This window comes from Triticum urartu, chromosome 7A, assembly GCF_056163025.1.
Source record: "Triticum urartu cultivar PI428250 chromosome 7A, HENAU_Tu73, whole genome shotgun sequence".
NCBI classification, from domain to species: Eukaryota; Viridiplantae; Streptophyta; class Magnoliopsida; order Poales; family Poaceae; genus Triticum; species Triticum urartu.
The window spans coordinates 28,636,554-28,658,685 of record NC_141879.1 but is presented as its reverse complement, the minus strand read 5'-3'; the positions used below and the strand labels follow the sequence as shown (position 1 = coordinate 28,658,685).

Here is a 22,132-nt window from a genome sequence, read left to right as displayed (position 1 = left end):
GCGGCCGGGAGGAAACCCTAGCCTGCCGCCACCGGGTTCCCCAGCCCTCCTCCCTCTCGTCCCTCGCCGTCGCCCTGGCCTCGGCCGGGCAAAGCCCGCCCTCAGCCGGTGGCGGCGGGGCGTCCTTGATCTCTTGCAGGACGGGGCCGGCGCGAGGCGGCTTCCTCTAGCTTGGGCATGGTGCGGGCGACGGGCGCCGCGGCGCCGCGACGCGCTTCCGTCGTGGTGGGCTCCATAATGCATCAGGCGGCACAGTGGCGGGTGGTGCGCGCAAAGGTGGCGACGGCGCGGCTGGTCTTCGGCCAGTTCTCACGGGTGGCATCTTTGACGGCGTGGGCCGTGGGCGGCGTGGCTCCGTCCTCTCGCTCGGCTGTGGTGCTCGTGGGGCTGGCTGGTGCTGCCGGCCGCTGCGGGGCTGGCCAGGATCCGCCCGTGCCTGTGGTGGGCGCTCGACGCCAGCGACTTGGTGGCGGTGGTGGTGGAGCGTGCTGGCCGGCTCTGATGCTTTGTTTCCGGCGGGCGGCGCGGGTTGGGGCTTCGGCCCGGCGTGGCTGCTGCTCCGGCTATGGGCTGCGGCGACGAGGTGGCTCAGCCCTCTTTGGCAGCTTCTTTCGCCATGGCGGCATAATGGCAGTTCGGCGGGCCGGGTGCGGCGACGGCTGGTTTTTCAGCGTCGGCTCGTTTGTAGGCGGTTCGTTTCGACTTGCGATCCCTCTCCCTCATCATCCGGATGTTAACTTCGTCGAAGGGCAGGTCCTCCCCCAATTGTGATCCATCGCCCGTCTCGCGCCCGACAGCAGGACCGGCCCCGTCTCGCGCTCGGTGCCGTTGGACGGGTCGATGGAGGCTAGTTTTGGCCGGCCTACTGGGTCTCGCTGATGGGGGCCACCCGGGGGTGCAAAAGGTGGGTCCTTTCCGCTCGTTTCTTCGGTTGGGGTAGCGGCGGGCCTCAGGTGAGGTGGTATCAATGTCTTGGAGGCCGGGGCGGCGGCCCTGGTGGTGGCTCCGCGGTGCTCTTGGGCAGAGCCCATGGATCAGTGCTGCCTGGTGGCCATGGCCGTGTGGGTGGCATGATCACCGTGGGTGTGGCGTTCGGTGGCGGTGAATGTTGGCCGGGGTGAAAACCTGCTCTATCCACGGACGGACCGGCGGCGGCGTAGCTCGTTCCCTGCTTGAAGGCGTCTTCGTGGCTCTCATCGGTCATTGTCTTGCTCCAGGGGAAACTCTGATCGTCAGGTCGGGCGGTGGCGGCGCGTTGGTGTCGCCGCCTTGGAGCACACGGTTCGTCATATGCGGCTTCATCTCTTCACGGTGGTGTGTTCACGATGAAGGACCCCGATTGCTCTGTAGTGTTAGGGGTGGTGTTGCTGCGCTCAGCGCCTATGTATCCCGCCTTGGATGTGTGCGTGTGTTGTGATAGGGTGCGTTTGTACTTTGGTTGTGGTTTATCATTGCTTTATTTATATATAAAACAGGGCGAAAGCCTTTTCCGATAGCAATTGGGTTTCCACCTACCACCAGATCCACAAATTTCCTCCCCAAGCATCACCCTGCCGCTGCCCCGCCGTCGCGGCTGCGGGCGCCACGCTCGCAATGCTCCTCCTCGCCGCAGCAACCGCCGTCTGTCGCCCGGACTACCTCCTTCTGGCGCTCCTCCGCCACCTGGTTCTCGCCGCGCCCGCCGCCGCAAGGTTCTACTCCTTTGACCTGGCCCGCGAGAACCCGCACGAGTGCACGACCCTGATGCCTTCACCCAGGCACGCACGCTGCACTCCTCCCTGATCTGATTGATTTGCTCCTCTTCCATGGGGAGTTCTTTCCTCAGATTGTGTGGCTTCTTTTGACTCCCTTCACAGGGTAATGCAGTGCGAATCCCTTCTTGCTGCAGCCCCAAGTGACACGCAACAGCTAAAAGGCTCGAGCACCTTGTAAGGCTATAAGGACCAAAAGGAGACGTCCGAGAGAGGATGCAGATGGATTTATTTATCAATGTTTTACCGAAATAGCAGGAGCTCTGCCATACAAAATATATTTAGATGTAGTTAATTGCCAACCAGTAGGTGCGAATGATATATAGCAGAAAACAAGCTATCTAGCGAATAAAATGATGTGTTATATACAGTGTCGGATGTAATAATCAGATGAACATTCACGACCAGCAGGCAGGGATGACAATGCTAGTGTGGAGATAATCAAGATTATTAGCAGGTCGCTCAGCTGCTGACAACACCTTGGTTACTTGCTGCATCGTCGGACGGTGCGATGGATCAGGCTCTATGCACCGAACAGCGATGGCGACCACTTGAAATATCTTAGTTGCGACCTCAGCTTCAGGGAGTGGAAGCCGGGTGTCCAGCAATTTCTCAATTGATGTACTTTTTTTGTTGTTGCCCATGGACAAAAGAAAATCACCTGGATGATGTCCCATGAACAGCTCTAGAACAAGTATCCCAAAGCTATAAACATCGCACTTCTCCGTCACCCTTGTCGTGTATGCAAGCTCTGAAACATCAACACTAGAGAGTTAAAACATAGAGGTACTTGAAATAATGATAAGATTATTGATTTAAGCAACATAGATATAATAATTTTACCTGGGTCAAGATATCCTTTTGTCCCTGCGAGACTAGTGCAGTTCGATGCATCCACATCTAGTATTTTCGCTAGACCAAAATCTGAGATGCAGACTCTAAATTCCAGGTCAAGCAAAACGTTGTTGCTTGTTATATCTCGGTGGACTATCGGTGTGAAGCAGTCATGATGCATGTAAGACAAAGCATGAGCAACATCCCAAACAATATTTAACCTCTTCGGCCAATCCAATTCAACTGCAGTTTCTGTACCCTTCAAAGATGCTGATAAGCTTCCTCTATCCATGTATTCATACACAAGAAATCTTCCTTGGGTTGCAGAGCAGTAACCAAATAACTTTGCAATGTTCCGATGTCGAATATACATCAATGCTTGTATTTCACGGTTAAATTGCTCATTATCTTCCATCATATGGATCTTTTTCACTGCAAACAATTCACCTGTTGGTAACTGGACTCTGTAGACTGATCCATTACCTCCAGATCCAATGCAATGAGCGTTGCTGAAATTGTTTGTGGCATCAACAATTTTCTTGTACACATCTTCCCCATCAAAATTCCAAATGGTGAACATCTTGGTTTGTTGTGGTTTATCTATAACTGCTGTCTTGGTTTTCTTCTTTTTGCACTGCCATGTTACCAGTGCAATGACAAACATAAAAGATGCAACCGCGGCTATTATAGAGAGTAAAATAGCACCAGACTTTTTCCCTTGTTCACTACTTTGAGGAAGATCACAAGGGGGCAAACCTCTTACAACACCACACAATTTCTTATTATGCTTAAACCATTTGATTGGAGCCTCTTCAAAGAGCCTAGTATGTGGCACTGACCCTTCTAATTTGTTGTATGACATATCCATGTATAGGAGGCTGTTCATGCTCTGGAAAGATGGTGGAATGCTGCCGTTCAGTGCATTGTGAGAAAGATTCAAGGCTTCGAGCATAGTAAGACCACCTAGTTGACTAGGAATAGCGCCATCAATTGAATTTTCACTTAGATCCAACATATCTTGTAGGTTTACCAACATCCCTAGTTCATTAGGAATTGTACCATTGAAGTGATTATGGCTCAACTTTAGAGAGTGAAGCTTCAAACAATGCTGAATTGATCCTGGTATCTGCCCAGTTAGGTTGTTTGATGATAAATCTAGATATTCCAGATTTTTCAGTGATCCAATTTCTGCGGGCATATTTCCCTGGAGCAAGTTACCAAAAAGGCTCAAACTGAACAACATCGTTATATTGCCGATTTCTGGAGGAATTTGTCCTTCAAGCTTATTTGATGAAATATCAAGTATCCCCAACCAAGATAATTTCCCAATACTTGATGGTATTACTCCGGTTATATTGTTTTTTGATGCACGTAGCACTGTAAGATTGTAGCACTCAGCCCAACGATGAGATAGTTTACCAAATAGTTTATTTGAACTTATATCAATATAGACAAGATTTGGATGAGCTCCCATCTCGGTGATATCTCCTTCGAGGTAATTCCGTTCAAGTCGAATCCTGACTAGGCTTGTACAACTTAGCAAGCTTGATGGCAAGGGTCCAACCAAGTTGTTGTCGTTAACGATCAAAAATTGTAGCTGACCTCCCGCACAAAGACCAGATGGCAAGGAACCAGAGAGGTTGTTAAAAGGGAGTTGCAGTTGAACTAGGCTCATTAACTTGCCAATTCCTTGAGGAATAGACCCAGAGAGTTGGTTTTGTGCAAGGCATAACTTGGTGAGCTTTGTCAAACTTCGTAAGCTGTTTGGGATGGAACCTGATAGTTTGTTAATATTAAGATCCAACTCCTCTAAGTTCACAAGGAAACCCAATTCTCGTGGAATTCGCCCCGAAAGTTGGTTCATAAAAAGGCTTAATATATTGAGTTTTGTCAGATTGCCTATGGTGACTGGGATAGGACCTGAGAGTGTATTAAAAGTAAGATCCAAGTCATTTAATTTCACAAGGTAACCTAATTCTTGTGGAATCTGACCAGAAAATCTATTGTGTGAAAGAATTAAGACAGTGAGCTTGGTCAAATTACATAAATTTCTTGGAATGTTCCCTGAGAGTGTGTTTTCATATAGAGCCAATTCTTTTAAGTTCATCATATAACCTAGCACCCGTGGAATTTGCCCCGAAAGTTGGTTCTGGAAAAGGTATAATCTAGTGAGTTTGGTCAAATTCCCTATAGTGATTGGGATAGAACCTGAGAGTGTGTTTGTATTAAGTTCTAATTCCTCCAAGTTAACTAGGTGACCTAATTCTTGTGGAATTTGACCAGAGAGCCTGTTGCCCCATAGAGATAAGATAGTGAGCTTCGTCGAATTAAACAAATTTATTGGAATGGAACCTGAGAACGTGTTTTGACAAAGATCCAAGACCTTTAAATTCACTAGATAACCTAAATCTTGTGGAATTTGGCCAGAAAGTTGGTTCTGTCCAAAATACAAGGCAGTGAGTTTTGTTAAATTTCTCAAGTTATTTGGGATGGAACCTATCAGCTTGTTTCGGCTAAGGCCCAGGTCCTTTAAATTGACCAAATGACCAAGTTCTCGAGGGATGTGTCCAAAGAGTTGGTTGGCGTCAAGGTACAAGGTAGCAAGTTTTGTCAAGTCACATATATTGCTTGGGATTGAGCCGGAAAGATTGTTATTAGAAAAATCTAATGTAACCAAGTGCTTTAGCTGGCCTATTTCAAAGGGGATTTGACCAACCAAGTGATTGGCCGACAAGGTGAGGTTCACAAGATTACTCATGTTGCCTATGTGCCTTGGTATTCCACCGGAGAGTTCATTTTCATTAAGCATTAAGCAGCGTAATTTTGTGAGATTTGCTAGGCCTAGTGGAATGGAGCCTCTTATCTGGTTGCCTTGTAGAAGCAGAGCACGGAGCTCTCCGAGGGCCTCAATGCCGGCAGGGATGCTCCCGCTGAGGTGGTTGTGCGAGAGGTCGAGGCGCGTCAGGGTCGCCAAGGCTGAGAAGTCGAGTGGCCCCAGCGCCCCTCTAAGCCGCATCCCCCGCAGAGAGATGCCGCTGATCACCGGCCGGCGATGTTGCCCTGTGCACGTGATGCCACGCCAGCTGCAGGGCGCCGACATGTTCTCCCAGGACAGCAGTGTGTGCTGGCTTTGGTCGTCGAGGCTGGCTTTCCAGACGAGGAGCGCCCTCGCCTGTCCTGCAAGCACCGCCCCCTCCGGTACGAGTGCAGCGGCGGTGGCCATCATCATCATCATCGTCGCCATCACGGCGAGCATCTTGGGTGGCTCCGTCTCCATGGCTAGCTAGGCTGGATTGAATTGGCTCTGGTGGTTGTGAGAGCTGATGGCCGCTAGCACGCTGTTTAAATAGTGGATGGACGAACGCACACGTACATCTCTCCATATGTTCACGGTGACCACGGTGCCCATGGAAGTCAAAGTCATTCGTACGTTCTGGGGCCATGTGCATACCGATCTGCGGATGGCTGGGTTCCATTATCTCACACGGCAAATATATGCTGTAGATTCCAATAATTGGATGGATACTGGGGTCATATAAGTCGGCTGCCAAACATCCGATAGATACATAAAGCAAACTAGGCAGCCAAATGATGGGTGGCGTCGCTCTCGTTGCTTGACCGAGAGAATGGGAGCCGCAAATATGGTATGCACACTACACCACGGACATCAATAGAAGGCACTTTAAAATGCCTCGAAAGGGCCATATAATGCCAGCTTAGAGAATAGAAGGCATTTTTAAAATATGCTAGAGATGGTCACGAAGGGAAAGGTCAATGAAGGCACTTTTCTAGAACGCCTCAAAAGATCAACACAGAGGCATTTTTAAAATGCCAGCAAGCTCAATGGGAGGCATTTTTCAATAATGCCTCAAAAGGAACACAAAGGCATTTTTTTTAAATGCCAGCAAGCTCAGTTTGAGGCATCTTTAGGAATGCCTCCAAAGACTATTTGTAGCATTTCTTATACTGCCTCAAAAAATTTTGTGTGGCATAACTCATACTGCCTTCAAAACATTTTTGTGGCATTTCTTAAGATCGCCTCGAAAACCATTTTGTGGCGTCTTTTGACTTGCCTCCAGAATGTTTCTGAGGCACATAAGAATGCCAGAAATTTTACACAGGCATATAAGAATATGAATTAAAAACACTGTTACGGCAAGCTCACTAATTTGCAACCACTGTACAAACACATATATACAATAGTAGAACAAGATTGAGAGGCTTGCATGGACTAGAAGTACCATCGTGCAAGAGAATAATGTAAAGCATTAGAACATCTTCACAAATTCGAAAGCAACATCAAAGTATCAATCAGCAACACAGGGCCAACAATGTAACACAAGTACACTGCCTACTGTTGTGATAACAATGTAACACAGAGGTACACTGCCTACTGTTGTAAAAACAATGTAATTAAAGAGCGTTCCAGCTTGATGCAATCAATTGGAAGTACAGAAACTAATCAGCTGTGTGTCACCTTCAACTTCGACTTTCGGATGGCATCTACAAGAGCAAAGACTGTCCTTAGCACTGTAACAGGGTTAAAGAGACAGGCATGTAAAATGATGTAAATACTAAAACTTAAACATATTTTTGTTTGCGCCATTAAACTTAATCTATCATTCAAACAGCAACAGCATGCACGAGTAGGTAAAAAACAGCACTGTAAAATGTAAAATGGGTAAATTATAAAGATCATTAAGGGGTGTCAGGTATTGCTTTAAATCTGGACAATTGGTCATTGCCTCCATGGATTGAATCACTGAATAGATAATCAACTTGGTACTAGCAAAAAAAGGATAAACTGAAACCTATGCCTGTTGTTCAGTTCTTAAGGGGTGACAGGTCTGATCCTACTTGCGCGTGAACCATATGACTAGATTTGTCATTTTGGAGAAGCACCACTGGCCATTAGAATGTCCAGGTTCCACACGACAATAAGACACCGAGCACTATTTTTAAGAACTGAAACATGGAGCCATCAATTCAAGGTGCAACCACTGTACAGACTTTACACATGTACAATACCTACTGTTGTTGAATATTGTACAGCAATGAAACATATCTTCACAAATTCAGAAATGACCAAAGCTACTATCACAACTTAAATGAGCATCTTAGATCACAATATTGTACTGTCAAGGATTGCAGAGAAGAGGATAGTAGATGAGCTGATTACTAAGTTCAGGTTAGGAAATTATATATCCACAGAAAATCTTGATGCAAGAGCAACAGGAAAAGGCATGTACAACTCACCTATGACCATCTTTCATGTTGTCCTGCCCGAATTCCTAAGTATGTTGTTTCCGGTTGTAGTAGAGATTGCTTGAGTACCTTTTTTCATTCTTGTTGTCTCAGAAACTTTCTTTCTCTTCAGTGTATTCCTCACTGCACCTTCTGAAGTACTGCAACCAGTCTGATGGTTGGTCACCTGAGTTCCAGTAGTTGTTTCGTTGGGATCCACATTCTCACTATTGTTGAAAGACATCTGACTACAAACACTAGAAACCTACAATTGGGTAAAAACAAAAATCATGTATAGTTATACATAATATGAGCACAAAACAACAACTATGAGCTATGATAGTACCTTAGAGTGCAGCACAGTAGTACGGTCTGTTTGCATAATCTGCATAAAAAAGAGTTCAGAATAGTTGCATATACAAGAACAGGGCAAATGAGTTAGCAAAGTGTCATGTATCATACATTTTTGCGTGGCCATGGAATACACCTAGCTTGGGCATTTCCTATCTTGTTTATTTTCCCTTGTGCACGAGGCAGCTCAGTTGTTTCTTTGAGCACGACGTTGACAAGAACTTCAACACAATCAGCTAGTGGTTGGCCATCAGTAGCTTTAGCTTTTCTATCAATTTTCTGAATTGTTCCCATTGCCACCACACTTGCACTGTTTGGCGACGTCAAACTAACTTCCATGCCACACTTTATGGTATCTTCTAATCCGTCCTGTAAGTTGCAATAGTACTAAGTAACCCTTCTAATTTGCTAGTTGGTTAATAAGTTGAGACAAATATAGAAAAATCACCTTTGGCCCCTTTTGGAGCGGTGTTTGAAATATTCCTGGTTTCTTATGTTTAGTTGTCTTTGCCTTCTTTGGTTTTGGCACAGGCGCAAGACTTGGTAGTGCTGATTCTGTTTTCTTTGATTCCAGTTGGGATGCCTTCACCAACTTAGAGTAGCCATTGCCTTGGAGCAGCCTTGGAGCAGCCATTGCCTCAGATGCCTTGGTAGTATATGAAAGTGAAGTTGCTTGTTCTTCTTCATTCATGGTTTCCAAGTCCTAGTATGTGGAAACTCATATTTAGCTAGTAGTAAGTGCTCAAATAATGTGACTGAATATAAGAGATGAAAACAAGAATCACCTTAGATGGTTCTTTATTTGGAAGCTCCTTTTCTAGAATTCCTCCCATTTCAACAGACCCCCTAGAAGCTATGATCAAACTTTTTAGCTCATTGTACTGTTCTGCCATTCTCTCACTCTTGGCCATTATTGAAGTTTGATTTGCCACCAGAGTATGCACCACATGCCGAAGCTCCATGTTCTCTTGTTTAGCAACATGTAGTTCAGCTTCAACTTGAGCAAGGCGCTCCGAAGCGACTCCACCTACTAATAGACCAAGGCCACTTGGCCTTCCTTTCTTTCCTTTTGGGAAAATTGATGAATAAAGATCACCATTACGGGCCTCCTCACCAATCAAAGAAGGATCTTCCCGAATCCTTTTTTTAATTTCATCCTGAAAGGTTCATATAACAGTAGGGTTGCAAGCATGAATTTTATGAAGCACTGAACACAGCAGTATCAAGTGAAAGCTAACTAGGAATATAATAGAACAGAGCACTATGAAGTGAACTACATACCATTTTTACTCCGCTTTGTTGGTTGACTGGATATCCATTGTTTTTTGTATGCGTAACCACGTAAAGCTCGGCACGCCCAATTTCCCTACCCTCTACCATCTCCTGAAGCAGAGATGAAATGTTGATACACTAGTTACACAAGTTAAAAAGGACAAAGACACTAAGGCAACAGATCTAGACAGCAAATCTGTCCACAATTCAGTTGTGTACATATGAGAGGCAGAATAAGTAAGGCCAGCCTTCCTCGACACAGTGGTGTGGGTCCCGTTGACACAAAGAACAGGGCAAATGAATATTATGGGAAAAAATAAAACAAGGAATATTGATTACCATTTGATCAAGGACAACTGCAAAACTTCATGACCCAGCGGTGTGGGTCCTGTTGCATCCCTCGAGTTGCGATGCCCGAGTGGCTTTGTTTCTCTCAGATTTTTCCTAGACACACAAATATGGTGAAGAAACTCATAACAAGCTTATATGTGGAACACATATTTAGCATAGGATACAGAACTACACCATTGAGTACCCACCTTAGCTTTCTCTGTTCTCCAGTGTTTTACTAGCCACTCCCACTGTCCAATTGGAATTCTGTTATCACAACCATTAAGAATATTCCGTGCCCGTGACAAATCAGCTTTGTAGTATTTCCTCTTTAAAACAACCTTGAAGTCTTTCCATTTTTTACTAGCTGATCTCAACACCCATCTTTTGTATGACTCATCAATGTTGAAAAAAGCCTATTAAAAAATACAATTGTGACAACTTGTTCGTTGAAGAAAAAAGTGACTTGTTTGTTGAAGATGCAAATATATATGTTAGATTGCGTTGACATACCTGGATAGAACCCCACAACTTTTCTTTCTCTAACTTTGGTACTTTGCTCCAGTTTTGAGCAGCTAAGGACATTTCTTTTCCTTTCACTAGGGTTCCAATAAAATTTGTCAGCTTGCAAGTCTTCAAACCACATGGCTGACCAAATCTGTTGAACTTCAAATTGATCTTGTTATCAACATCATGTTCTTTCCAGAAGCGCCTCATGTGAGTAGGTCCTCTTCTAGTCTTCTCTACAACTTCTGGTATGTGAACAGATAGGAACTACCATTAGGCCCATGCAAAACAAGCACATATAAATTCTTTTATGCCCTCAGAACTAACCATGTGTTTGCTCCTGTTCTTGTCGAACTTCCTCTTCTTCTTCATGTTCATCTTCTTGTCCAGACTCACCTTCTTCATCTTCCGATTCAGTTTCATCACCATGTTCAGCGCCATCTTCTCCATCTTCTGATTCAGTTTCCTCACCACTTCCCTCATGGCTCCTTAAGTCAACATCTCCTTCAGCTCCGGAATTCTTCAAAATCAATACAAGAAAACAAGATGAGAAATAAAAAACAAGTGTTCAAAGTTATCCATGCTGAGCTCCTCAATACCATCAGAAGTAATAAAAACAAGAGCTCACCAAGTATTTTAAGAGCTTACCATAGTGAAGTGTTTTAATTTATCCCTGTTTGAAGCTTCTGTTTTCATTTGTTTCATAACATTGATGCATTCCATTTGTGGTAGATTAACTTCTCTGACTTTATATTTCAGCTCATTCAGTCTTCGTTCATGGTCAGACACATGGGACTGATTGAATGCATCAGATCTTGATCCCGAAGTCATCATATTTCCTGGCATGTACAATTTGAAACTCGGTTAGAAAAGACAGTATCAAAACTAAGATAAAAACAATCAACGACACTTGAAATTTAGATTATCCTTTGATCTTTTGCTAACATTCAGAAGGGTATGTGCAATATTCTCAAACACATTCTTCTCTATGTGCATAGGATCCAGATTATGACGTAATAGAAGTGTTTCCCAGTATGGCAGCTGAAAGAAGCAACTTCTCTTTCTGAATATTGAAGTGTCTTGCTGCACGCTTGTATCATTCTCATCTACCTGATTACGGTGTCGCTTCCTGCTGCTCTTCTGCTGCAGTTTCCCATATGTAGTTTTCATGTCCTTTGTCAATATTGAAATGTCATGTAATGAAAGGGGAACGGGAGGCTCTCGATGTTCCTCAAAACCATCAAATGACTCAGCATCAAATCGAAACTCGTGATTAGGTTCCAAGAATCTGCGATGTCCCATATAGCATTTCTTGTGTCCATTCTTTAACCAAAGAGAGCATGTCTCTGATAGACAATGGGAGCAAACTGCTATATTTTCTCCAGACAAAGATCCACGCCCAGGCCAATCACTTATTGTCCATAGTAGTGCGGCACGTAAGAGAAACTTCTTAGATCGAGAGGCATCATAAGTCCAAACTCCATCATTCCAAAGCTCCAGAAGATCATCTATGGTTAGCTGCATGTAAACATCCATGTCTTTCCCTGGAGATTTTTTACCAGGAATGATGACAGAGAGGATAGAGTTTGATTGCTTCATACAAATCCATGGAGGAAGTTTGTAGGGGATCAAGACGATAGGCCATATGCTATATGAGAGATTCATATTTCCAAAAGGGTTGAAACCATCAGCTCCCAATCCAAATCTAACATTACAAACTTCTGAACTGAAGTCTTTGTGAATAGCATCAAAGTGTTTCCATGCAGGTGAACCAGCTGGGTGTCGTATCAAGCCGTCCTTTGTGCGGCCTTCGCTGTGCCACCTCATATCTGATGCCGTCTTTGTAGAAGCGAACAACCTTTGGAGTCTCTTCTTTAGCGGGAAATGACGAACCACCTTTTGAGGCACCTTGTGGACACGCCTTCCATCAACTCCAGTATTTACGCTCTTCCATCTACTTGTGCCACACACTGGACATGATATGGCATCAGCATGTTCCTTCCTAAATAGAATGCAATCGTTTTTGCATGCATCTATACTATCATATCCAATACCAATGGCTCTCACAAACTTTTTGGCCCCATGAAAATTTTTGGGCAACGCCTGACCTTCTGGAAGTGCCTCCTTAATTAGCGTCAATACCTCATCAAAGCAAACATTGCTCATTCCCCTCATATTCTTGATATGAAGCAACCTCACCAAAAATTGCAGCTTCAAGAATCTTTTGCAACCTGGGTACAACTCTTGGCGTCCATCATTAACTAATCTATAGTATGCCTCAGCATCATCGTCCAAATCATCTTCAGACTCTTGCTCCTCTCCTAAAGTACGAGTATCATACATCCCAAATCCTTCTAGTAGCATCTCATCCATCTCATCACTATCAGCATATTCTTCAAACTGTGAACTAGGACCAGTAGTTGCTTCGGAGGGCCGCATACTTTCTCCATGGTGAATCCATGTGGTATATCCGGACATGAATCCATCACAAATCAAATGATCATAGACTTCATGCTCACCTAACCAACGAGAGTTTACACATATCTTGCAAGGGCAGAGAATCCTACTATTTTTTGCTGACTCACGAAAAGCAAATTGTATGAAGTTGATAGTTCCTTCAGAATACTCAATGGAAGACCTTGCTGCTCGCATCCAACTCTTATCCATTCTCAACTGAACAAACCCAAGTTCTACGACACGTTAAAGCAGAGACCACATAAAATTCTACAATAAATATTTGAATGCATCAAAGAGAAATTTCTGAAAGCAATATCAGTTTACTATTAGCGGAATCAAAGGGATGTTCAATATAGAAGACCTCATGTGTAGCAAGAAAACAGTTTAGCTGAAACCTGATGCAACAAGATTAGAAGTAACACATTAGGGATGTTCTATATAGAAATGCCAAATGCACCTGCAGTTTGATTATCAGTCTATCTATATAGCTTACTCCTTGTGTGAAGTTTTCTAACATGAACAGAAGGCCACCATGCACACAAGGCAACAACAAACAAGCTCCAATTTCAACAGGACAAGTTGCCATACTCCTAGTATAATTACAAGAAGGACAAGACACACAGTACAAGTTGATTCTAGATGTCATTGCATAATGATTCTTCATCCATAAGTCTAGCACCAACAAAAACTGGAAGAAAAATGAACTACAAAAATGAAGAGGCATTACCTCGAACACCTTGTGCGCAGCAGAGCGTCAGATCAACAGCAACCTGACATGGGCTTCTCTGGCGTGGGTTGGGGGGCGGGGGGGGGGGGGGGGGGGGGGAGGTCACCGCTGATGAGTTCGTGGCCTGGACCACTTGATCTTCCTCCTCCTCTCCGAGCCTGGATCTCCCCTTCTTCTTCACCGCGCACTGCGAATCCCACCCCGAGATTGGGGACGAGAGATGAGGGAAGGCACGGAGTGGGGATGGCGTTGCAGGTCGCGGCGGATGCAGAGGCTCCGGCATGGAGCGCCGGTGGCGGAGCAGGCGCCGGCGGCGAAGACGACGAAGCGCCCAGCGCGGAGAAGCTGCGGTGGCCGTGGTGTTCCTCTGTTTTTTGTTTTTGGAAGACCTCTGTTTTTTTTACCTTGGAACGCAGCGGGGAGGGCTGTTTCACACCAAAACGCTGGCTACGCTCCGCGGCACTTTTGTAGAACGCCTTGTTTTCCCCTGTTTGGAAGGCATTTTCTAAAACTGCCCTTGAAGGCTGCGAGCTTCGGAGGCACTTTTGGAAAGTGCCGTCAATACCATGATTCTGAGGCGTTTAGCAAAAACGCTGGCAAAAAAATGCCTCCTAATGACATACGTGTTGTAGTGGCATTCTTCCGAAAACTTTGAAAGCAAGACGTGCGTTAGACAGCACCACGAGATTGGCCTTCAAAGGTACTGTAGTAATTTGGATGTATGCTACCTCAACCACCACTAGAATTTCCCATTTGATTTACCGTGGAAAATTCTCGAAATAGGCTTTCGTCCCGCTTTATAAATAAAGCCATCAGCACCGTCACCACATCTAAATCACAAGTTTAAGTGCAATCAAATAAAATATCCAACTGGGGCAACAACACAAACACGCCCCAAAAAAGTATAAAATATCTAGCGCCTTAGGAAGTCTGCGGCGAGGCCTGTCAACGAGCAGCAACAATCATCACATCCATCATAAGGCCCAGTTGATCGCGATCATGCTGCCTAGACAGTGGATGCTAGTGCTAGAAAAATGCAAATTCGAAGATCGAGTCAGAGGCCAGCCTAAGAAAGAACCGCTTGATCACTATCTTATTACGTGTCGTTAACAACGTCCAAGCTAGTGCTGCAAACACCAGCTAGAAGGCGTGTTATCTTCACGATTTGGTTGACACGGGTTTGCAGGAACCCGACCAGGTCCAGGGCCTTCTAGTCCGGCCCAAGAACCTCACGGACAAAACTCCAAAGTAGTCTAGCCATCGTGCAAGAGAAGAGGATGTGAGTCCCTATCTCTGGGACATCACATAGAGGGCACAACCCATTCCCCGGGGTGTGTCTCTTGATCACCTACATTCCGAATGGAAGGCGATCCCTCAACAACTGGCAAACAATTTTTTTGATTTTCAATGGTAAAGGCGCTTTCCAGAACGATGATGTCTAGGCCATAGACGGCCTTCGGCACAAAGCATGGTATGCTGAGCCAAGAGAAAAGACTCCTGAAGGGGTGAGCCTCCAGGATACGGTGTCGGGGTTGCTGGATTGGAAAAACGCATTTGAGTCCTACATAATTTGCAGTTGTTTGATTGCATCAAATGCTTTTTTAAGAAGTTGAAGTGGATGTTAGATTTTCTATGAAATGTACTACAATGATACTTTAGAGGAAGTTTCTATTGGATGAAATGACCAATGTAGGAAAATTCCTAAGGATAATAATCCTACCAAAATCCTATGAAAATCCTTCGAATCAAAAGGTCCCCAAGGAATGTTCTTTCTTTTTGCGGGTCCTAAATAATACTCTTAAGGCTGTAAGGAAAAAATTCCATTACTACCTATCATAAGGAACACATGGTTAGAAAAATACCCCCGAGAAAAAAGATGTACCCTGCCATCTTACAATATTCCAAAAATTTATCAAAATTTTCCTGGTGCTTTGATGCCCCATTTTGATCTCCTTGCTCCTTGCACTATTTTCAAATTCCTTTGAAGGGATTTCCCCTTGGTATGTGACTCCTCCATGTATACAGTTAGTTTTTCTTTCTTGAACAATGCTCTACATCATTCTATTTATGCTGCTACTGGTGACTTAGAAAATGAGCTTGCATGTTGTTGATTTTAGTTTTTTGTAAGTAGCTTTGATACATTATATAATCATTATATGCTTAGTAGAGGAGTTTCTCACAATTTTTATGTGCAAATTTCGCTTTCTATGAGAATTTTGAAAATTCAGAATATGAAGAGGATAGAAAGAGCTTTGTGAAGCTTGTTTTTCCTCCCACAACAAGGAAGACAAAGGGCTTCTTCCTCTCGTAAAGAAATAGAAGAGTGAGAATAAGGAAACTACCGCCCCCTAGGTTTGTTTGCTCTCTCTCTCTCTCTCCAACAATTTTTATGAAGCAAAATTTAAAGTTATGGAAAGTGTTTTTTCCGTAGGTGTGCCAACCACATGTCATGGATATATTCTTTCTTTATTGTTGCATTACCGTTACAAAGGAACATTTCAAATGGCGGGGGAAACGGGGATTTCTAGTAGTCATGTCCCAGCTAGCTCTTGACATTGCATTGTTTCAATTTGATATTAATATGCTATCTTTTATCGAAAGAAGTACTAGTGCTCGAGCAGTAAACCTGCATCAGTTTCCATGCATAACTATCACATTTCAATAAAATGTGACATGTTGCGCTCACAATGACAATGGTGTTTGAGTAAGAACAGAAAAGGGCACATGAATGAACTATGCTGTTGGATAAGTAGACTAGATTGTGGCCCCTTATTTGACTACACAATCACACAAGTGTGCACGACGGGGAGAAAATGACTGAGACATGCGAGAGTGGACTTGAAAGTTGGGAAACAAGATATACTTGTGTAAATTGCCAAGTCATTTTGTCGATTTGAGGGAGGGGAGGAATCGGTTGCCCCCTATTTAAAGGGAAGGTAGTGAACTAGCATGAAGACTTTTGCCCCTAGGCAATTTAAGGCTTCGGCCCCAACCACACCATCTCGCTGGTGCAATTTGTTATATTTACTGTCCCACACCTAAGACATATTTCATATGGGAATTCACTCCTTAGCAACACATGAAGGCGGTCAACCCTTTGCCCCTACCTCAGGGTCACCATGGAAGGTATAGTTGTAGAAGGAATTAGACCCGCTGTTAGTAACTTATTATCCGTTAATAGCCATTTGCTCTCTGATTATATCTCCAAGAACAACACATATATGATAGATTTTATTTTGGGTTAATTTAATAAATGCCACTCCAATTTTGGGGATTCCGAGAAATGCCACAGCAATTTCCAAACTTTGGAAAATGCCATTTCATGCCATTTCCAGTGGCATTTTTCGAAGTCTGCAGTGGCGTTTTTCAAAGTTTGCAAAAATTGCAGTGGCATTTTTCGAAGTTTGGAAATTGCAGTGGCATTTCTCGGAATCGCCTTAATTGTAGTGGCATTTATCAAATTAACCCTTTTATTTTCATGGTCTGGTGAACTCTGTTCTGACTATTCTCTACAGCCATGCAGCCTCAATGGCAGCAATATCCCGGAAACATAACTTGCATGTTCTTTTTTTAGCTCAATTGCATAGTTGTGATATTTCACAGTTGTAACTTAGTTGGTGAAATGATCTACTTCCTAGCCCTGTCAACCTAACTATCATCTCTATGAATCACTGAAGAAGACAGCTAATGTCCAAAGTGTACAGGTTCTGAAATGCTTTTTAACAAAGTTATTTTTTGATCAAAGAACATCCAACTATCCAAGTAACTGAATCTGTATGCTGATTTCATTGCTAGGTGAATTGTTTAGCTGTGATGTTCCACAGTTTTAACCGAGTTAGTGAAATGATCTACTTCATGTTCCTGTCAAGACCCCAACCGCGTCTCTCTGAATACCTGTAGAAGGCAGCTACCGTTCCAAAATAGGTTCAATTATTGAACTCATAGAATTTTTGTATAAAAATATTATATGTATAAAAAATAGTTGAGCATATTTGCCGGCCAATTCACTAGAACAATATGTTTTGTTTACAGAGTTAATTTGGAAATGCTAATGCAGATAAGTTTCTATAGAATTTAATTCCTCAATCTTTTACTTAGATAAGTTATGGTTGGGAGACTGTTGAAATGATGTGGTTACTACCTCACATGTTTAAGTTTGCCATATCTCTCTTGATGTATACAAGTCTTGGAGATCAAGGTAATTAAATCACATATTTAAAAAGTAACGAAACAGGATTGAAAAACATTGTATTGAGTAATATATAATAACTCCTACAGGGTTGTATACATGGTTCATCAAACCCAAATCCATCAGTATTTATAATAGTTTGAGTTCAAAACAACTTCATTCCGATGGTTCGCTAGGAACATTCAACTTAGGGTTTCTCATATTTAGATATGCCATGAGTGTTATAAATGTCCGCAGCTACACAACTCATTGTAGAATTAAATGATCACAACAGTTGGCACGTGATGCTTGGTGAAGCAATGAAGATGTCCTGGTCACACTACAACGTTGATCACTCAGTGATCTCCTATATTAATTAGCTTATTCCCCATGTAGAGGGATTACATTTAGTTGGTAGACTGGCAGAGGATGAAAAATCGTAGGAGGAGAACACCAATCACGAGCAGGGTGAATGGCACCACCAGTCAGATAGCACGGTCTGGTGGAGAAATGAGATGTGTTGGGAATTAGAGATAGTAGCACATATAGAAGCATAGTCCTACTATGATGGGTGTAACTAGAAGATACTGAACAATTCACGACTCTTATCACTCTACAAGGAAACAAATCATGACTTTGTGCTATCAAATGTACGTGATTAAAGCCTAACGGACAGCAGTATGTAGATAGCATCAGTCAAGTTGCATAAGAGTGGATCTAATGACGTCCCATTCTTCTACATCCTCGTGCACATGTAATCTCGGATGATGTCCCGTCAAGGTTTGTCAGAATAGTGATTCTGTTGTATGATTCTACGACTTTACGATCCAAAATAACCCATTTGATTCTACGATCCTCGTAGTTAAGATTCTATGATTTTTTATCCTACCATCGGAGCTCCGATCCGATTCAGAATCATGATTCTGACAACCTTGTCTCCCGTGATTCATACATGGATCGGGTATTAGCAGTGACATGATATAATTCAACCACACGAGAGTACAATCCATCTACTCAGTGGCATGAAGTTATTATTTACAAATAAACATATGTTAACCAACACACCTCCTAATTTATAGGACACTACCATATACTACCGGCCGCAGTTCGTCGATCCAGCATGTATCCGATCGAGCTACTTTATCCTATCAGCAAGTGTTTATGTTGAGATCGAACCCGAGTTGTATGGAGCAGCCTGGTAAATGGTGCCCATCCAAACCATTTTTTTCTATTAGAGAAAAAAGAATTCTAAAGTAGCAGCAGAGGGGGAGAGCAGAGCAGCGCGAAGCCGTCATGGACCGCCGCATCAGCCAGCCATCTCTGTCACCATTGCCGTAGACTCGCTCTACTAGGTCCGCACAGTTCCTCTGCACACTCACATGAACTATGGTTTTCCCCTCCCCTCCTCCATCCATACATCCATCTATCCTCTGTATGGTGCCCCATCATGTGGTTATCCTTGGGGCAAAGAGGTCTGAATCGCGTTGCTTGGTTGGATCCTTTCTTGCCTCAATGTAATTGAAGAATCCTAGAATAGGTGGAACTGGCCGACTCATTGATTGGTAGAGTAGGTTTTGCGAAGAAGCAACATTCGCATTCCCTTGACTAGTGTGGCTAGAACCCTAGCATGTGCTATGGTCTCCCCGTGCCACACAAAATGGTACGCGGATCTTGTTGGACACTGTTTTTAGCCCCTCACTGATCGAATTTTGGTTCATCAATAAAACAAGCGGATTTTCTGTAGTTTATATATACTGACAGGCCAAAAAGGAGCGCTAGCATCCTGGCCCTTTTGAATCTCATATTCGCGTTGTTCCTCTACACTCTCACTTGAATGCTAGTTTCCCCCCTTCCCTTACCCCATCAATTGATTCTCTGTTTGGTACTCCGTCGTGTGTTGGTCCTCGTGGGAAAAGAGATCAGAGTCATGTTGCTAGTTCACACCAGAAGGGTTCTCATATTTAGAAATGCCATGAGTGGTATGAATGTCAGCAACGATCAAAATTGTTGGCATGTGATGTTTGGTGAAGCAGTGATGATGTCCTGGCCACACACAGCGTTGATCGATCGGTGACCTCCTATAAATAGCTAGTTTATTCCCCTCGTAGATGGATCACATTTAGGAGACTGCTAGAGGATGGCAAAGCATGGGAGGCCAGCACCAATAAGGAGCAGGATGAATGGCACCGACTGTCACACAACATGATCTAGCAGCGGAATGGGATGTATTGGAAAATTGAGTCAGAAGCTCACCAAGCAGCATAGTGCATATGCATGCATTAGAGCTAGAACTTGCTGAACAAGACACAACTCTTATTACTTTCCTGACAAACAAATTGGGGCTCTATGTTGCTGAGTCTATATGTCATGTACGAGTCTTAGATACAATTGTGCCCATGTAATCTTGAACGGTCTTTGGTACAATTCGTAGAGTACCTGTGAAGACCGTTCCACTACGGTTCCTAGACCCATTGTATGAAGGAACTTTCAGCTCATATTTATTCTAATACAAAGATTTTGTAGAGAAATGTAAAGATATTTTGAATTTTGAAACGGATTGAAACCTATGGCTCACCTTACCAACAACACAAAAGAGAATGGGCCACTCTGGTTCAGGAACACTCGGTCTCTCGTCTTGTTGTGGTTGGTACACAAGTTATGTACAATGTCGAGCATGAGCCCCATTAGTACCGGCCAGCCAGCTAGGTAGATCCCAAGCAGACGGTAGCCCATCCAAAACCGAGTGCAGCATTTTGGAGCACGAGCTCCATGGAACTTGTTTTTTTTTGAAAAATTCCAAAATAATATTTTTAAGTTTTGAAAAATTCTGGAAAAAAATCATACGCATTTGCATGGATGTGTTTTACATGTGTGTAAAGTCTGACAATGAGGTACATTATGGTGAGAGCTACACAAAAAAGACAAATTCATGCATTTTTTATAGTGAAAATTACTTGTACTGTTCACCATTTCAAAATAACAATTTTGACCTTTTTGTGCAGCTCCCACCGTAATGTATATCATCTTCAAATTTCACACACATGTATTAAACATCCATCTGAACGAGTATGATTTTATTTAGATTTTGTTGAAAATTCAAAATGTGATTTTCAAAGTTTTCAAAATAAAGAGCTCCATGGAGCTCAGCCTCCATTTAGCATTTTCGATCGAAAACCCCAAATTTTCCAAATGAAGAAAAAGTCCCGAAGTTGCCGATGATTGGGGAGAACAGAGAGCAGAGTGAAACTATCAATCACCGGGTGGAAAGAGATCACTGCCACCGGCGACCACGTTGTCATCGTCGCCGCCACCACCTCACTCCACAAGGTCCACAATGTGTTTTTAATTTTTTGAACATGTTTCAAAATTATGTGAAGAAATTTTAATAGCACACAAACATTTTTCTAAGATGTAATGAACATATTTTAAATACATGCAATATTTCCTAAATTTTATAAATATTTTTTTAAATGGCACATACATTTTTTACAATTTACCATTTTAAAATTTTGCATTTAATATATTTTAAAATTATGATCATTTTTCTAAATACCAAGGACGTTTGTTAAATGGTCTGAACATTTTTTTGCGCTTGATGAACATTTTTAATCTCCAGTGAACATTATTAGAAATTGCGTAAGTAAACTGTTAAAATTGAAACAAAACTGATTAGAAAAATCAACCCAAGAAACAGAAGTAAAAAAGAAAGAGAGAGAAATCGCCCAGAAATCTACGGGAACCTTCTAAGGAAGAAATAATGTGGACCCCGTGCGAGTAAGCCATTACTTAGCGCTTAAGATTTTCCCTGATAAATGATACTATTATACTTCAAGTTTTCGTTTTTCATATTTTCCAATGTAAATGTGGTTGTTGTCCAATGAAATTTACTCAAATAAGAATGCTATAACATGAACTTCAAAAAAGGAAAGTTAACATAATGCTCTTTGCACCCGCACCTGTCTTATAGGGAATTTGTTCTGGGCGTGTCTTGAAATGTTAGGTAGTTTTCCTTCGAGAGGATTGCGTTGGGTTTCTTCAAGTTGCCCCTCGAAAACGATTGCTACCATTTTGGGTATGCTAAGAGAGTTTTTTGGCTCATGGGTGTCTCTGATTTTGATTCTTTTTTCTTAAATCACATTTTAAAGTTATGGAAAAAATGGAAAACACGCATATATTAGAGATCCACATGCTTGTCTATTCTACCCAGCACTTGTTTTTATTTGCAAAAAGGCCAAAGGCCATACATTAAATAGCATGAACCCCTACAGAAATTAAAATACATCTAAATTCTTTGGGCGTCGAAGTCATCTTCCCCCCACATCCATCAACGACGCACTGTGAGCAAAGCTCGTTGTCGTCTCTCGGCCTCTATGTCAGCGGAGAAAACTTGTTTAAACCTAGAAGTTTGTAGAAGAACTGGCCAGGAAGTCATCGATGAAAATCATAAGATGTCGGCTGGCGCGATCTACGTAGTATATCGCCTCCTTAGAA

The 22,132-nt window shown here is 43.0% G+C and overlaps 3 protein-coding genes across 4 annotated transcripts; all 3 read right to left on the bottom strand.

Moving 5' to 3' along the window:
* Positions 1-1,454: 1,454 nt before the first annotated feature.
* On the bottom strand, positions 1,455-5,864 carry LOC125518791 (uncharacterized). The gene is made up of 2 exons (XM_048683659.2): positions 2,595-5,864; positions 1,455-2,502 (listed from the first exon to the last, which is right to left on the bottom strand). The coding sequence occupies exons 1-2, from the start codon at positions 5,860-5,862 to the stop codon at positions 2,150-2,152; spliced, it is 3,621 nt and encodes a 1,206-aa protein (XP_048539616.1). The 5' UTR covers positions 5,863-5,864; the 3' UTR covers positions 1,455-2,149.
* A 982-nt stretch (positions 5,865-6,846) lies between these two features.
* On the bottom strand, positions 6,847-10,450 carry LOC125518792 (uncharacterized). The gene is made up of 10 exons (XM_087535280.1): positions 10,296-10,450; positions 9,992-10,198; positions 9,792-9,896; positions 9,462-9,563; positions 8,966-9,337; positions 8,629-8,883; positions 8,292-8,549; positions 8,176-8,214; positions 7,842-8,094; positions 6,847-7,088 (listed from the first exon to the last, which is right to left on the bottom strand). The coding sequence occupies exons 3-9, from the start codon at positions 9,792-9,794 to the stop codon at positions 7,855-7,857; spliced, it is 1,269 nt and encodes a 422-aa protein (XP_087391406.1). The 5' UTR covers positions 9,795-9,896; positions 9,992-10,198; positions 10,296-10,450; the 3' UTR covers positions 6,847-7,088; positions 7,842-7,854.
* Positions 10,451-10,562: 112 nt separating this feature from the next.
* On the bottom strand, positions 10,563-14,052 carry LOC147957248 (uncharacterized). 2 transcript variants are annotated; one of them, XM_087535279.1, is made up of 3 exons: positions 13,474-14,052; positions 11,256-12,979; positions 10,563-10,718 (listed from the first exon to the last, which is right to left on the bottom strand). In XM_087535279.1, the coding sequence occupies exons 1-3, from the start codon at positions 13,754-13,756 to the stop codon at positions 10,563-10,565; spliced, it is 2,163 nt and encodes a 720-aa protein (XP_087391405.1). In that variant the 5' UTR covers positions 13,757-14,052. The 2 variants fall into 2 exon arrangements, with proteins under 2 accessions (XP_087391405.1, XP_087391404.1); XM_087535278.1 differs by lacking the exon at positions 10,563-10,718 and adding an exon at positions 10,993-11,128 and having other exon boundaries at positions 11,400-12,962; positions 13,474-13,608.
* Between the last annotated feature and the right edge of the window lie 8,080 nt (positions 14,053-22,132).